Genomic DNA, 17660 nt, shown 5'->3' on the forward strand with positions numbered 1-17660 from the left:
CATCCATTCCTTCCATTTTCTCAAATCCCCACCGGTTTTTAAAGAGCAGTGCAACTCCTCCTCCCCCTCTCCTCTCTCTATCATTCCTGAGGATTTGATATCCAGGTGGAAAGATTGTATCTGTTTTATCCTCCTGGTGAGTATTGTTTGTTTGAGTGCTATTATGTCTGGGGATGTTTCCTTGATTCTTTCATGCCACTCCTTGCACTTATTTGTTATTCCATCTGCATTTTTATACCACACCTTCAATTTCTTTTCTAAAACTGTGGTCTCGGGGGTACGTTGGGGTTGGGGAAGTGGGAGACCTGATAAGGAGCTATGGGTTTGTAATGAGGTGGGTGAGGGCATTGCATATGGCATGTATGTTTTGGGTTAGAATGTTCGGTTGCATTGGAGTTGTCCTGGTTTGGGGGCTTCTGTAGGTGGTTGTAAGGAAGGCTGCATTTAATCTTCCTCCTGAGTCTGGGTTGTCCTGTCCATCTCCATCTTCTCCTCTCTTTCCTCCTTTCACCTTTGTACCATCTCTCTCAGTTTTTGCCTTTCTTCTTGTGTTCTGTCTCGGTTGAGATACACTTTCTGGTATGCCGGAATGTCCCTTAGTCTTGCTTTTTCCTGCAGAATCCTGTTCCGAGTCGATTCTGCTTTGAAAGCCCCTTTCACTGGCCAGGTTCTTCTTGCAAACCCCCCTATTCTCTGAAAATTTGTCAGCTGGGTCATGTCATCTTCTCCTATTGCATTTATGATGTCTTTGATTGCATTTTTCCCCCTTGTTTTCTTGCTTCGTAAGTTTCCCCTTCAACTTCTTGGAGCCCATAAACAAAGACTGACCTCTCCATTTCATTCACCCACTGCATATCCCTATGTATCCACTGATTCGATTTAATTTCCTCCATTGCCACTTTCCTTTCTTCAGTTTTGCTATCTATTGTACTTGGGCTCAGTGGCCTGTCATTTTCCCTTCTCAGCTTTCTCTGGGCTCTGCTGTGTTCTGTTAGGGCCTCCACATATAGCTTAGCTCTTTCATTTACTACAGTCCTCTCTGATAGGGCTTCTACATGCAGTTTCACTCCTTTGTTCCCTACAGTCCCCTTGTTTGTGATTGAGGTAGCAATCTCTGATGTCATTCTCAAATTGCTCTTTAATTCTTTAGGCTGTTTCAGATTTTTCAGTTCCTCTTCTAACCTCTGTATCCTAGCCTCTGCTGCTATGACTTACATCTCCCACTTCTTGCTTTCCACATCTATCCTCTCTTCCATTCTCATGCTAAGTTCTTCTAGCTTCTTTACCCATTCATGTTCCCTTTTCATGAGCTCTTCTGCCCAGTCTTCCTTTGCAGATTCATCCTCCTGTCCCTTAGTTTTCCTTCCTGCTCTCTGGCAACCCATTTTTTTTTTTGTTTTAGTTGCCTCAGAATGAAAAACTTATGTAATTCTGTGTGTTAGTTTTGTGGTGTGTTTGTCCGAGCGTGGGGGGGGGGAAGGGGAGGTAGAGGAGGAAGCTGTATACAGTGACTAAATGGGAGAGGGGTGGGGAGGGGGATTGAGGGGGAATATGGGGAGTGAGGAGGAGGGAGAAGCAATAGGGGAGAATGGGAGAGGGAGAGGGGGAAAGAGGGAGAGATGGGGAAGAAGGAGGGTGAGAGAGAGAGAGGGGATCAGGGGAAGGAGTGAGAGATTGGCAGGGGAGGGGCCAGGGGGCAGGGGGAAAGTGTATGTGTGAGTCTGTATATATGGGAATGTGTGCATGTAAACGTGTGTGTGTGTGTGTGTGTGTGTGTGTGTGTGTGTGTGTGTGTGTGTGTGTGTGTGTGTGTGTGTGTGTGTGCGTGTGTATGTGTGTGTGGAACTATATGTGGGTATATTAAGTGTCTGAAAAGTAGGAGGAATTGTGCGTTGGAGTGTTATGTGGAGTCTGCAGTTTTCCCCTACCTGACCACACCCACCTGTGACCTGACCCCCCCACCCACATGTGACTTGACCCCACCTACCTACTATTCTGCACTTCTATGCTTTTACTACCACCTAGTCTTATAGAAACCTGTCTCGCCTTGTGTCATAAATTACCAATTGCTCTTCCTTATTGAGTACTTGATCGCATATTCTTTATCGTACTAAGAGAGTTGGATCGTTCACAATCAGCTTGGCGGTTAATTGGAAACCAAAACCCACACTCAACAACCATGCATAGGTGAATACAGTACTTGCAATGCAGCCTGTAGATTGTCCAGCTCGATGTCCTGACATAGATCCACCTCCGTTTCTTCTCGATATATAATGTACTCTATTCACTGTATTTCTTTCACTGGTCACACATTTCTTTCACTTCATTATCTTTCTTGGGTGACACGTGGCAACGTCGCCTGGAGCACACTGGGTCTGCCCACTCTGAATGCGCCACCAAGTATCACTTTCATAAGAACATAAGAACGAAGGAACACTGCAGAAGGCCTACTGGCCCATGCGAGGCAGGTCCAAGTCTCCTACCGGCTTAAGCCAATGCACCCAACCTAGTCAGGTCAGGTCACATTGACTTAAGGGAGGAACACGGCAACCGACCTGGTAGCACAAGCTATCAGGTCTAACTCACACCCACCCACATCCACTCATGTATTTATCCAACCTATTTTTAAAGCTACACAACGTTCTGGCCTCTATAACGGTACTTGGGAGTTTGTTCCACTCATCCACAACTCTATTACCAAACCAGTACTTTCCTATATCCTTCCTGAATCTGAATTTTTCCAACTTAAAACCATTGCTGCGAGTCCTGTCTAGGCTAGATATTTTCAGCACACTATTTACATCCCCTTTATTTATTCCTGTCTTCCATTTATACACCTCAATCATATCCCCCCTAATTCTACGTCTTTCTAGAGAGTGCAGATTCAGGGCCCTTAGTCTATCCTCATAGGGAAGGTTTCTGATACATGGGATCAACTTTGTCATCCTCCTTTGTACATTTTCCAGAGAATTTATATCCATTCTGTAATAAGGTGACCAAAACTGTGCAGCATAATCTAAATGAGGCCTAACCAAGGATGTATAGAGTTGAAGAACAACCTGAGGACTCCTATTATTTATGCTTCTTGATATGAAGCCAAGGATTCTATTAGCTTTATTGCGAACACTTATGCACTGTTGTCTTGGTTTCAGATTACTGCTAACCAGAACTCCTAAATCTTTTTCGCAATCCGTAATATTAAGATCTACATTATTTAGTTTATATGTGGCATGATTATTGTCCTGTCCAACATTTAGAACTTTGCATTTGTCTATATTAAACTGCATCTGCCACTTCTCCGACCACTGCATCAGTCTATTCAAATCTTCCTGGAGTGCTCGAATGTCCTCGTCAGAATGAATTCGACGGCCTATTTTGGTGTCATCGGCAAACTTGCCGATGTCGCTCTTTATGCCCTCATCTATGTCGTTTATGTAGATTGTGAACAGCAGGGGGCCCAACACTGACCCCTGTGGAACACCGCTCGTGACACTTCCCCACTCTGATTTCTCCCCATTTATGCAAACTCTCTGCTGCCTATTTGTCAACCATGCCTCTATCCAGGAAAAAATTTCTCCTCCTATTCCATGTGCTTTAATTTTCCTCAATAGTCTCTGATGTGGGACCCTGTCAAAAGCCTTACTGAAGTCCATATACACAATATCATATTCATTACCATGATCTACCTCCTCAAATACCTTAGTGAAAAAAGTTAATAAATTCGTAAGGCAGGAACGCCCCTTTGTAAAACCATGCTGAGATTCGTTGATTAATTTATGCTTTTCAAGGTGGCTACGAACTGCCTCGGCAATTATTGATTCCATAAATTTTCCCACTATGGAGGTTAGGCTTATTGGTCTATAGTTCGAAGCTAAGGACCTGTCACCTGTTTTGAAAATAGGTATCACATTTGCCATTTTCCACTTATCTGGCACCATGCCAGTTTGTAGTGATATGTTGAAAAGATTAGCCAAAGGTGTGCTAAGCTCCTCTTTACATTCCTTTAGAACCCTTGCATACAGTTCATCAGGGCCTGGGGATTTGTTAGGTTTTAATTTATCTATTTGCCTAAGGACCATGTCACTTGTGACCCTAATAGTACACAGTTTATTATCGTCCTGTTCTACATAATTTATCATTACTGGAATATCGCTGGTATCCTCCTGTGTAAAAACTGAGAGGAAGTATGTGTTAAAAATTCTACACATTTCCTTATCACTGTCAGTGAGCTGACCCGAGGAACTTTTGAGTGGGCCTATCTTGTCCCTGATCTTACTTCTGTATACCTGAAAGAATCCTTTTGGGTTAGTCTTCGATTCTCTTGCAACTTTAACCTCATAATCTCTTTTTGCTTTTCTAATTCCCTTTTTTATTTCTCTCTTTAACTGAATATATCGATTTCTCAATTGCCCCTCTCCTCTAGTTCACTTATAAAAATGTGGAGACATCATGGGGAGACATCATGGGGAGACATCATGGGTAGACATCATGTGGAGACATGGGGAGACATCATGGGGAGACATCATGAGGAGACATCGTGGAGACTCATCCTGGGGAGACATCGTGGGAACACATCCTGGGGAGACATTATGGGACGACATCCTGGGGAGACATCATGGGGAGACATCGTGGGGACACATCCTGCGAACACATCCCGGGGAGACGTCATGGGGAGACTTCATGGGGATACATCCTGGGGAGACATCATGGGGAGACATAACGGGGAGACATGGGAAACATCATGAGGAGACATCCTGGGGAGATATCATGGTTAGACATCCTGGGAAGACATTCTGGTGAGACATCACGAGGAGACATTATGGGAGGACATCCTGGGGAGACATCATGGGAGGACATCATGGGGAGACATCCTGGGGAGACATGGTGGAGAGACATCATATGGAGAGACATCCTGGGGAGACATCATGGGGAGACATCATGGAAAAACATCCTAGGAAACATCATGGGGAGATTTCATGGGAAGAAATCATGGGGATACATCCTGGGGAGACATGATGGGGAGACTTCATGGGGATACATCCTGGAGAGACATCATGGGAAACATCTTGGGAAGACATCCTGGGGAAACATCATGGGGAAACATCCTTGGAATCATCATGGAGTGACATCATGGGGAAACATCATGTGGAGACATCATGGGAAACATCATGAGGGAGACATCCTGTGGAGACATGATGGGGAAACTTCATGGGGATACATCCTGGGGAGACATCATGGGAAACATCTTCGGAAGACATCCTGAGGAAACATCATGGGGAAACATCCTGGGGAATTATCATGGAGTGACATCATGGGGAAACATCATGGGGAGACATTCTGGGGAGACATCATGGGGAGACATAATGTGGAGACATCATGGGAAACATCATGATGGAGACATCCTGTGGAGACATCATGGGGAGACATCATAGCGAGCCATCATAGGGAGACATCCTGAGGAGACATCATGGGAAACATCATGGGGAGACATCATGGGGAGACATCATAGGAAGACATCATGCGGAGACACCGTGGGAAACATCATGCTGAGACATCTTGGAGAAACATCATGGGGAGACATCCTGGGGAGACATCATGGGAAACATCCTGGGGAGACATCATGGGGAGACATCATGGGGAGACATCCTGGGGAGACATCATGGGAAACATCCTGGGGAGACATCCTGGGGAGACATCATGGGGAGACATCCTGGGGAGAAATCCTGGGGAGACATCATGGGAAACATCATAGGGAGACATCATGGGGAGACATCCTGGGAAGTATAATGGGGAGACATCATGGGGAGACATCATGGGGAGACATCATGGGGAGACATCATGGGGAGACATCATGGGGAGACATCATGGGGAGACATCATGGGGAGACATCCTGGGAAGTATAATGGGGAGACATCATGGGGAGACATCATGGGGAGACATCCTGGGGAGACATCATGGGGAGACATCCTTGGAAGCATAATGGGGAGACATCATGGGGAGACATCATGGGGAGACATCATGGGGAGACATGGGGAGACATCATGGGGAGACATCATGGGGAGACATCATGGGGAGACATCATGGGGAGACATCATGGGGAGACATCATGGGGAGACATCATGGGGAGACATCATGGGGAGACATCATGGGGAGACATCATGGGGAGACATCTTGGCAGCATTTATATAAAGGTAAAAACACCCAATAACAGTAATTGAAAATTACTCACAGTTTAGGCATATATAAAATAAAGATATAAGCAGATAACTGCGACAACAAAAACAGTTTGTGTTTTATCGCAGAAAATGTCGCTAAAAATGTTGCCTCATCAAATACTGTTTTCCACCTAGTGTTCTCTCTTCTCTTTTTAAATTTGGGGAGAAATGACTTGAACGTAGACACGCACTCATAATATTCTCTCTCTCTCTCTCTCTCTCTCTCTCTCTATATATATATATATATATATATATATATATATATATATATATATATATATATATATATATATATATACAGAGCCAAACTAGTGATTTAATCCTAAATGGCAAGAGTGTTTTCTGCCGATTAATCAGAGTGAAAATTTGTTTTTACCATAAATCTGCGAAAATCAATCAGAACTAAATGAAAAAAATATATATCATTCATTTTAAATAATATTAAATAAATTTACACTGACCTTTGATATATATATAGCAGAATTGTGCTAAAAATAAATTACGTTAGGTTGAGAAAGGTCACGTGACGTTTCTAAGTTAGGTTTGTTCCAAAAATGAAATGTATTACATCACTGTCAATGAAAAAAATGTATCTATCAATCTGCAAAATCAAATTTTTAGAAAAGTTTAGTTTATAAGAGAATTTGGCTTAGTCAGGAATTTCGGCTGTATATGTATATATATATATATATATATATATATATATATATATATATATATATATATATATATTTATATATATATATATATATATATATATATATATATATATATGTATATATATATATATATATATATATATATATATATATATATATATATATTTATATTGGGTAGATGGCGAGAATATTTTGAGGAACTTGAAACGTCGACGAAGAAAGGGAGGCGGTAATTTCATGCTCTGGCCAGGGAGGTATACCATCTTTTAGGAGTGAAGAAGAACAGGATGTGAGTGTGGGGAGGTGCGTGAGGCATTACGTAGAATGAAAGCAGCTGGAACTGACGGGATGATGACAGAAATGTTAAAAGCAGGGGGGGACATAGTGTTGGAGTGGTTGGTACTTTTGTTTAATAAATGTATGAAAGAGGGGAAGGTACCTAGGGATTGGCGGAGAGCATGTATAGTCCCTTTATATAAAGGGAAGGGGGACAAAAGAGTTTGTAAAAATTACAGAGGAATAAGTTTACTGAGTATACCAGGAAAAGTGTACGGTAGGGTTATTATTGAAAGAATTAGAGGTAAGACAGACCGTAGAATTGCGGATGAGCAAGGAGGTTTCAGAGTGGGTAGGGGATGTGTAGATCAAGTGTTTACATTGAAGCATATATGTGAGCAGTATTTAGATAAAGGTAGGGAAGTTTTTATTGCATTTATGGATTTAGAAAAGGCATATGATAGAGTGGATAGGGGAGCAATGTGGCAGATGTTACAAGTATGTGGAATAGGTGTTAAGTTACTAAATGCTGTAAAGAGATTTTATGAGGATAGTGAGGCTCAGGTTAGGGTGTGTAGAAGAGAGGGAGACTACTTCCGAGTAAAAGTAGGTCTTAGACAGGGATGTGTAATGTCACCATGGTTGTTTAATATATTTATAGACGGGGTTGTAAAAGAAGTAAATGCTAGGGTGTTCGGGAGAGAAGTGGGTTTAAATTTTGGGGAATTAAATACAAAATGGGAAGTGACACATTTACTCTTTGCTGATGATGCTGTGCTTATTGGAGATTCTAAAGAAAAATTGCAAAGGTTAGTGGACGAATTTGGGAGTGTGTGCAAAGGTATAAAGTTGAAAGTGAACATAGAAAAGAGTAAGGTGATGAGAATATCAAATGATTTAGATAAAGAAAAATTGGATATCAAACTGGGGAGGAGGAGTATGGAAGTGAATGTTTTCAGATATTTGGGAGTTGACGTGTCAGCGGATGGATTTATGAAGGGTAATGTTAATCATAGAATTGATGAAGAAAAAAAAGGTGAGTGGTGCATGAGGTATATGTGGAGGCAAAAAATGTTATCTATGGAGGCAAAGTATAGTAGTACCAACACTCTTATATGGGTGTGAAGCTTGGGTTGTAAATGCTGCAGCGAGAGGCGGTTGGAGGCAGTGGAGATGTCCTGTCTAAGGGTACCTCCACTGCCTCCTGGGCACGTCTGCAAAAACAGTGATAATGTGTGAGAGAGATGAAAGTGTTGAATGATGAAAGTATTTTCTTTTTGGGGGTTTTCTTTCTTTTTGGGTCACCCTGCCTAGGTGGGAGACGGCCGACTTGTTAAAATATATATATATATATATATATATATATATATATATATATATATATATATATATATATATATATATATATATATATATGTCGTGCTAAATAGGTAAAACTGGCCAATTAGCAAGAACTCATTTAAAATTAAGCCCTTTCTAAAATTTTCTCTTATACGTTTAAAGATATATTTTTTTTATTTTGATGTTAATGTAAAAGTTAATAATTTTGTACTAAGGAACCTTAGAAATCTTACGTAACTTTATTATAACAAACGCAGCCTAATTTAGCCTTTTCCAACTAAATATATTTTACAATATAGTAAACAATTTAATAATAAACACGCACAATAAAATATATTTTTTTTTCGTTAGGTTTAGAATGATTTTTGCGAAATTATTGCATTTACATATTTTCGCTTGCCCTATTCGGCAAGAAGAGTACTGCTATGTAACCCAAAATCGCAATTTTTACCTATTCGGTACGAAATATATATATATATATATATATATATATATATATATATATATATATATATATATATATATATATATATATATATATTTATATATATATATATATATATATATATATATATATATATATATATATATATATATATATATATATATATACATATATATATATATGTCGTGTCGAACATGTAAAACTGGTCAATTAGCAAGAACTCATTTAAAATTAAGTCTTTTCTAAAATTTTCTCTTATACTTTTAAAGATATTTTTTTTTCATTAATGTTAATGTAAAAATTTATAATTTTGCACCAAAAGAATCTTAGAAAACTTACCTAACCTTAATATAACAAGAACAATTTATTTTAGCCTAACCCAACTAAATATATTTTAGATTTGTTTACAATAATTTAATACTAAACAAACACAGTGAAACATATTTTTTTCGTTAGGTTCAGAATGATTTTGGCGAAATTATTTCATACACAAATTTTCGCTTGTCCTATATGGCAAGATGAGCGTTGCTATTTAAGCCAAGGTGGCAAGTTCTGCCTATTCGGCACGACATATATATAGATATATATATATATATATATATATATATATATATATATATATATATATATATATATATATATATATATATATATATATATATATATATGTGTCGTGCCGAATAGGCGGAACTTGCAATTTTGGCTTAAAAAGCAACGCTCATCTTGCCATATAGGACTAGTGAAAATTTGTGTATGCAATAATTTCTCCAAAATCATTCTGAACCTAACGAAAAAGATATATTTAACTGTGTTTGTTTAGTATTAAATTATTGTAAACAAATCTAAAATATATTTAGTTGGGTTAGGCTAAAATAAATTGTTCTTGTTATAATAAGGTTAGGTAAGTTTTCTAAGTTCCTTTTGGTGCAAAATTATAAATTTTAACATCAACATTAATGAAAAAAATATATCTTTAAACGTATAAGAGAAAATTTTAGAAAGGACTTAATTTTAAATGAGTTCTAGCTAATTGACCAGTTTTACATATTCGGCACGACATATATATATATATATATATATATATATATATATATATATATATATATATATATATATATAAATATATATATATATATATATGTATATATATATATATATATATATATATATATATATCAATAACAACACTGCACTAGCCAATGAGTCAAACCCATGCTGTTTTGGCTCGCCTCATGGCGAGAGAAAACGCATGACGCTTTAAATGTTATTGATCAATACTACCTGTTCCGTGGGTACAATAATATAATATACTGCATGTTGAGCTAGTACACAAACAGGGAGTAGAATGAAATTAGCTCAGAGGCGTCCACACCACCGTATGTCCTTCGATGGTGGGTACAACATCTAGCTTAGCTGGATGCACCATTGTTAAGGATTGTGTGGTCCAGTGGTCTAAAGCGTCATGCGTTTTCTTTCACCATGAGGCAGCCCAAAACAGCATGGGTTCGACTCCTTGGCTAGTGCAGTGTTGTTATTGATCAGTGCCACTTGTTCCGTGGGTACAATAATATATATACATATTAATGAAATCACGAAACAAGTGATTTTGAATCATTAACAGAACTGCGGCTTGGCCAGGACTCGATCTTGCGTTCCCCGTAGAACAGACTTTGCTAATTTGATAAAACTAAATCCAAGAAAGGCGACCTTACATGAGAGGAAAATACTGGCAACTCTTGTTCTCGCTGTGTAACTGTCTGATAGAGTATCGATGCACCTCACTACTGATGTTTACATCAGTAGTGAGGTACCACCTCACTACTAATCTAATAATATCTTATTTTTTAATGTGTACTTGTTGTACATAGCAATAATTCTATACCATCTGTATGGTACAGGTCTCGTGGATCAGACGGAAGGACCTACACGTGCTAACGACGGGAGACTTCACGTACACTACAGCCAACAAGTTCCGTGCTCTCCACCTGCCTGGGTCTCCCTACTGGACCCTACAAGTGGACCGTCCCACCGTTAGCGACTCCGGCATCTATGAGTGTCAGGTGTCCACTCAACCCAAGATCTTCCGCAGGTTCACTCTCAATGTTGTGGGTAAGCTCTTATCTGCTATTCTTTGCCACTGACACACATAAAAAAAACTCTCATTTTACTTCTGATAATAATAATAATAATAATAATAATAATAATAATAATAATAAGTTTTTCTACAAAGTATGTTATACAATAGATAGAGGATTAATTGACATTACTAACAAAATTTACAAAAAAAAAAGAAACTGGTTATGAGAGTATTTCGGTCAGTCATAAAATTAACTTATAATTACTTGGTAACTGGATACCTACTTAAATAATAATAATGATGATAATAATAATAATAATAATAATAATAATAATAATAATAATAATAATAATAATAATAATAATATAATAATAATAATAATGAAGGAGTTGTGGAGAAATGTTACAGTTTTTGAACTTCAGTATCGGCACGCCTCTGGCAAGACAGTGATGGAGTGAGTGATGGTGAAAGTGTTTGTCCTTTCTCAGCTCACACTGCCTCACTGGGAAACGGCCGATTTGTAAATAATAATAATAATGGTGACAATAGTCATATTGATAATAATACTAATAATAATAATAATATTATTATTATTATTATTATTATTATTATTATTATTATTATTATTATTATTATTATTATTATCACCATCATAATTATTATTATTAATTGAAGTAGTAGTAGTGTAAGTAATAATAATAATAATAATAATAATAATAATAATAATAATAATAATAATAATAATAATAACGATCAAGCTATGCACTAAACCCGAAAGAGTCATACAAAGCTAATTTCTCAAAATATAAAGGCTTTAATGGACGTACCTTGATGACGATAAAAGAATAAAAATCCCAGGAGCTTGCTGCAGCAGTCTGACCCATCCATCACACCTGAGTGTCTCTCAGTCTTAAGACGCTGTGTGACTCCCATGGATCCAGCGTCTTTCCCAAGAACATAAAATAATCATAATTACTAAAGTCAAAAATATAAATATGAACCATCACTACATATATATATATATATATATATATATATATATATATATATATATATATATATATATATATATATATATATATATATATAAATATATATATATATATATATATATATATATATATATATATATATATATATATATATATATATATATATATATATATATATATAATGTCGTGCCGAATAGGTAAAATTGGTCAATTAGCAGAAACTCATTTAAAATTAAGACCTTTCTAAAATTTTCTCTTATACTTTTAAAGATTTTTTTTTTCATTTATGTTAAAGTAAAAATTAACATTTTGTACCAAATTAACCTTAGAAAACTTACCTAACCTTATTATAACAAGCGCAATTTAATTTAGCCTAATCCAACTAAATATATTTTAGATAAGTTTACAATAATTTAATAATTAAACAAACACAATGAAATATACTTTTTCGTTAGCTTCAGAATGATTTTTTCGAAATTATTGCTAACACATATTTTCGCTTGCTTTATTCGGCAAGAAGAGCGTTTGCTATTTAAGCTATAATCGTAAGCATAAAACTGCAACTTATAAACACCCCTCCTTCAGAGTGCAGGCACTGTACTTCCCACCTCAGGCCTGCCAGTTTCCCTGATTTCCTTCATAAAAACTTATCTTACTCACATTCCAACAGCACTTCAAATCATAAAACCATTTGTTTCCACACGCTCCTATGTAACACACTCACGCATGCTTGCTGGACGTCCAAGCCCCTTTTACACAAAACCTCCTTTACCCTCTCCCTCCAAATTTTCCTAGGCCGACCCCTACAACCGCCTTCCTATCATTACAGATTTACACGCTCTCCAAGTCATTCTATTTCGTTCCAGCCTCTCTAAATGTCCGAACTACCTCAAGAGTCCCCGCACCTCATCCTATACACAAATAACCCGCACATAAAAGACAGAAGCTTACGACGACGTTTCGGTCCGACTTGGACCATTGACAAACTACGGATTTCCAAACTACGGATTATCTGCATTATATTCACACTGCACATTGTCCTCAAACACGCCATCTCCACTGCTTCCAGCTTTTTCCTTGTTGCAACATTCATTACCCGTGCTTCACACCCATATAAGAGCGTTGGTATAACTATACTCTCATACCTTCCATTCTTTGCTTCTATGGAAAACTTTCTTTGTCTAGACAGACTCACCTTTTTCCCCTCATCAATTCTATGATTAATCTTGTCTTTCATAGACCCATCTGCTGATAAGTCCACGCCTAAATATCAAAATACATTCACTTTCTCCATACTCTCTCCCTCCAATCTAATATCCAGTCTTTCATTACCTATTTTTTTTATTATCCTCATCACCTTTCTCTTTCCTATGTTCACTTTTAATTTCCTTCTTTTACATACCCTACCAAACTCGTCCACCAATCTCTACAACTTCTCTTTAGACTCTCCCCAGGCACAGTGTCATCAGCAAAAAGCAATTGTGACAACTCCCACTCTGTGTTAGATTCTTCACCTTTTAATCCGATGCCTCTTGCCAACACCAGAGCATTCAATTCTCTTAAAACCCCATCTATAAATATATTAAACAACCACGGTGACATCACGCATCCCTGTCTAAGGCCTACTTTTACTGGGAAATAATTTCCCTCTCTCGTACATACTCTAAACTGAGCCTCAATATCCTCGTAAGCACTCCTCATAGCTATCAGTAACCTACCTCCTATTCCATACTTTTGCAACATCTGCCACATTGTTCCACTATCCACCATATCATAAGCCTTTTTCTAATCCATAAATGCCACAAAAACCACTTTACCCTTATCTGAATACTGTTCACCAATATGTTTCTCTGTAAACACTCTACACACCCCTACACTTTCTAAAACTTCTTATATATATATATATATATATATATATATATATATATATATATATATATATATATATATATATATATATATATATATATATATATATATTGATAGATATTATGTGTGCGTGTGTGTGTGTGTGTGTGTGTGTGTGTATGTGTGTATTTGCTTCCTGTTTTCTCAATTGCATTAGTTCACACTCGCCCTCACTGCCACTCACACTTGCACTCACACTCACACCTGCAACCTTCCTCTTTGTTGTAAGTGGATCAAGACCTTCCCCTCAGCCGCTGAGAAAACACCACGCTATATCCCACTGTTCTCTTTCTATCAATAGGATTACACTTGCTTAATCCCATTCCATTTGAAGGGCTTCAATCTTCGATTTTTTTTATGCTGCGCACACAGGGGTAATCCAAAGTGTCTCCTAGGAATTGTAGTTTGCTGTAAAACACGAGATTTGTTTTATTGTATGAACTGTGTATGTGTGTTTGTGTGTGTGTGTGTGTGTGTGTGTGTGTGTGTGTGTGTGTGTGTGTGTGTGTGTGTGTGTAGTTCTGATTGGTATCTGGTTACCTGGAGGTTACCTGGAGGTTATTCCGGGGATCAACGCCCCCGCGGCCCGGTCCATGACCAGGCCTCCTGATGGATCAGGGACTGATCAACTAGGCTGTTACTGCTGGCCGCACGCAGTCCAACGTACGAGCCACAGCCCGGCTGATCCGGCACTGACTTTAGGTACCTGTCCAGCTCTCTCTTGAAGGCAGCCAGGGGTTTATTGGCAATTCCCCTAAAGCTTGATGGGAGGCTGTTGAACAGTCTTGGGCCCAGTACACTTATGGTGTTTTCCCTTAGTGTACCATTGGCGCCCCTACTTTTTATTGGGGGCATTTTGCATCGCCTGCCCAGTCTTTTACTTTCGTAGGGAGTGATTTCTGTGTGCAGATTTGGGACCATTCCTTCCAAGATTTTCCAAGTGTAGATTATGATATATATCTCCCTCCTGAGTTCCAACGAGTACAAGTCAAGTGTTTCCAAGCGTTCCCAGTAGTTAAGGTGCTTGACAGAACTTACACGTGCAGTAAAGGATCTCTGTACACTCTCTAGATCTGCGATTTCACCTGCTTTGAATGGAGATGTTAATGTACAGCAGTATTCCAGCCTAGAGAGAACAAGTGATTTGAAAAGGATCATCATTGGCTTGGCATCTCTCGTTTTGAACGTTCTCATTATCCATCCTATCATTTTCTTTGCACGTGCGATCGTGGCACTGTTGTGATCCTTGAAAGTGAGATCCTCAGATATTACTACTCCCAGGTCCCTTACATTATTTTTCCACTCTATTGTATGGCCAGAGTCTGTAGTATACTCTGTTCTAGTTATTATCTCCTCCAGTTTTCCATAACGGGGTAGTTGGAATTTGTCCTCATTGAACATCATATTGTTTATCGTTGCCAACTGGAAAACTTTGTTTATATCTTCTTGGAGGTTAACCGCGTCCTCAGCAGATGACAGCCTCATGCAGATTCTAGTATCATCCGCAAAGGATGAATGCGGTGCTGTGATGTATATCTCTGTCTATGTCTGATATGAGGATGAGGAATAAGATGGGGGCGAGTACTGTGACTTGTGGAACAGAGCTCTTCACTATGGCAGCCTCCGATTTAACTCTGTTGACCATTACTCTTTGTGTTTGATTTGTTAAGAAGTTGAAGATCCATCTCCCCACTTTCCCAGTTATTCTTTTAGCACGTATTTTATGGGCTAATACGCCATGATCGCATTTGTCAAATGCTTTTGCAAAGTCTGTGTATATTACATCTGCATTCTGATTTTCTTCCAGTGCATCCAAGGCCATATCATAGTGATCCAGTAGTTGTGAGAGGCAGGAGCGACCTGCCCTGAACCCATATTGCCCTGGATTGTGCAGATTTTGGGAATCCAGGTGATTTGCAATTCTGCTTCTTAGCACTCTTTCAAAGATTTTTATGATGTGGGACGTCAGAGCTATTGGTCTATAGTTCTTAGCTAATGCTTTGCTGCCACCTTTATGGAGTGGGGCTTCATCCGTTGTTTTAAGTGACTGTGGAATTTCACCAGTGTCCAAGCTCCTCCTCCATAGTGTACTTAGGGCATGCGAGAGGGGTTTCTTGCAGTTCTTAATGAAAACAGAGTTCCACGAGTCTGGGCCCGGGGCTGAGTGCATGGGCATGTTGTCAATGGCTTTTTCGAAATCTATCGGAGTTAGGGTAATGTCGGAAATATGGCATACATTTATGGAGTTTTGAGGCTCATTCATGAAGAAATCATTTGGGTCGTCAATCCTCAGACCGATTAGTGGTTCACTAAACACAGAGTCGTACTGGGATTTCAATATTTCACTCATTTCCTTGTTGTCATCTGTGTAAGTCTCATCCTGTCTGAGTAAGGGCCCTATACTAGATGTGGTATTTGCCTTGTTTTTGGCATATGAAAAGAAATATTTTGAATTTCTTTCAATTTCACCAATAGCTTTAAGCTCCTCCTGTTTCTCCTGGTTCCTGTAAGAGTCATTTAACTTAAGTTCGATAGTGTCCACTTCCCTGGTCAGCACCTCCTTTCATGTATCAGATATTCTAGCACTCCTGAGGAGCTCAGTGACTCTTCGTCGTCTTCTGTAGAGGGGGCATCTTTCTCTCTCCAGTTTACTCCTGCTCTTCTTCTTTCTTAGGGGAATATGCCTAGAACATGCTTCAGCTGCCAGGAAGTTGATCCTTTCAAGGCACTGGTTTGGATCCATGTCATTTAAGACATCTTCCCAACATGTTTCGTTTAGGACATGGTTTACCTGGTCCCAGTTGATGTTCTTGTTGTTGAAGTTGTATTTTGTAAAGACACCTTCACAGGTACATGCATTCTGCTGATCAGGACCCCTATGCATGTACGTCTGGACTTCGATTAGGTTGTGATCGGAATTAGTTGTTTTTGATATTCTTATGTCTCTTATCAGGTCCTCATTATTTGTGAAGACAAGGTCAAGTGTGTTTTCTAGTCTTGTTGGCTCCACTATCTGCTGGCTTAAGGTGTGTTTTTCGCAGAGACTTAGTAGCTCATGTGTGTGTGACCTTTCATCTGCGCTACCTTCGGGGATTGTTTCAGCTGTAACATTTTTATTTGCTACATTCTTCCATTCTGTATGCCTTAGGTTGAAATCACCAAGCAATAAGATGTTTGGGGATGGAACTGGAAGGTTTTCCAGACAGTAATCAATTTTCAGTAGCTGTTCCTTGAACTGTTGTGAGGTTGCATCTGGTGGCTTATATACAACCACAATGACTAGGTTTTGGTTCTCGGTCTTTATTGATAGAACTTCAACTACCTCATTTGTGGTGTTCAGCAACTCCGTGCAGATGAGGGACTCTTTGACATACAGGCCAACCCCCCCTTGTTGCCTGTTTATTCTGTTGCATCTAAAAAGGTTGCATCCACTTATCCATATTTCACTGTCAAAGTGATCTTTTGTGTGAGTCTCTGTGAAGGCTGCAAACATTGCATTAGACTTCTCTAGAAGTTGGTGGATGGCTTAAGGCCCTGTATATTAGCAAATATGAACGAGGTTGTATTCTGTGTTTGTTGGGGGGATTTTGTTATTGGCATCAGTAGTTGTAATTCTGGAGGGCCATGGGTGGCCACTGGCTGCGCCTCCAGCCCAGCAAGGCTCCAAGGTGGTGGGCTATTTTTGTTATTTCCTTCCATTTTCTTTTTCCGTTTCCTGCCACTAAAAAATCACCTGGAGTTGGGTTG

The 17660-nt window shown here is 38.8% G+C and overlaps 1 protein-coding gene across 1 annotated transcript in view; it reads left to right on the forward strand.

Annotated features, from left to right (window-relative positions):
• Nucleotides 1-17660, forward strand: part of LOC128688801 (zwei Ig domain protein zig-8-like) — a 324685-nt gene that overhangs the window by 233668 nt on the left and 73357 nt on the right. The window contains exon 2 of the mRNA XM_070085686.1: nt 10835-11045. Coding sequence (XP_069941787.1) covers nt 10835-11045 — 211 coding nt within the window. The remainder of the gene's footprint in view (nt 1-10834; nt 11046-17660) is intronic.

This window comes from Cherax quadricarinatus, chromosome 16, assembly GCF_038502225.1.
Source record: "Cherax quadricarinatus isolate ZL_2023a chromosome 16, ASM3850222v1, whole genome shotgun sequence".
In the NCBI taxonomy this organism is placed as follows: domain Eukaryota; kingdom Metazoa; phylum Arthropoda; class Malacostraca; order Decapoda; family Parastacidae; genus Cherax; species Cherax quadricarinatus.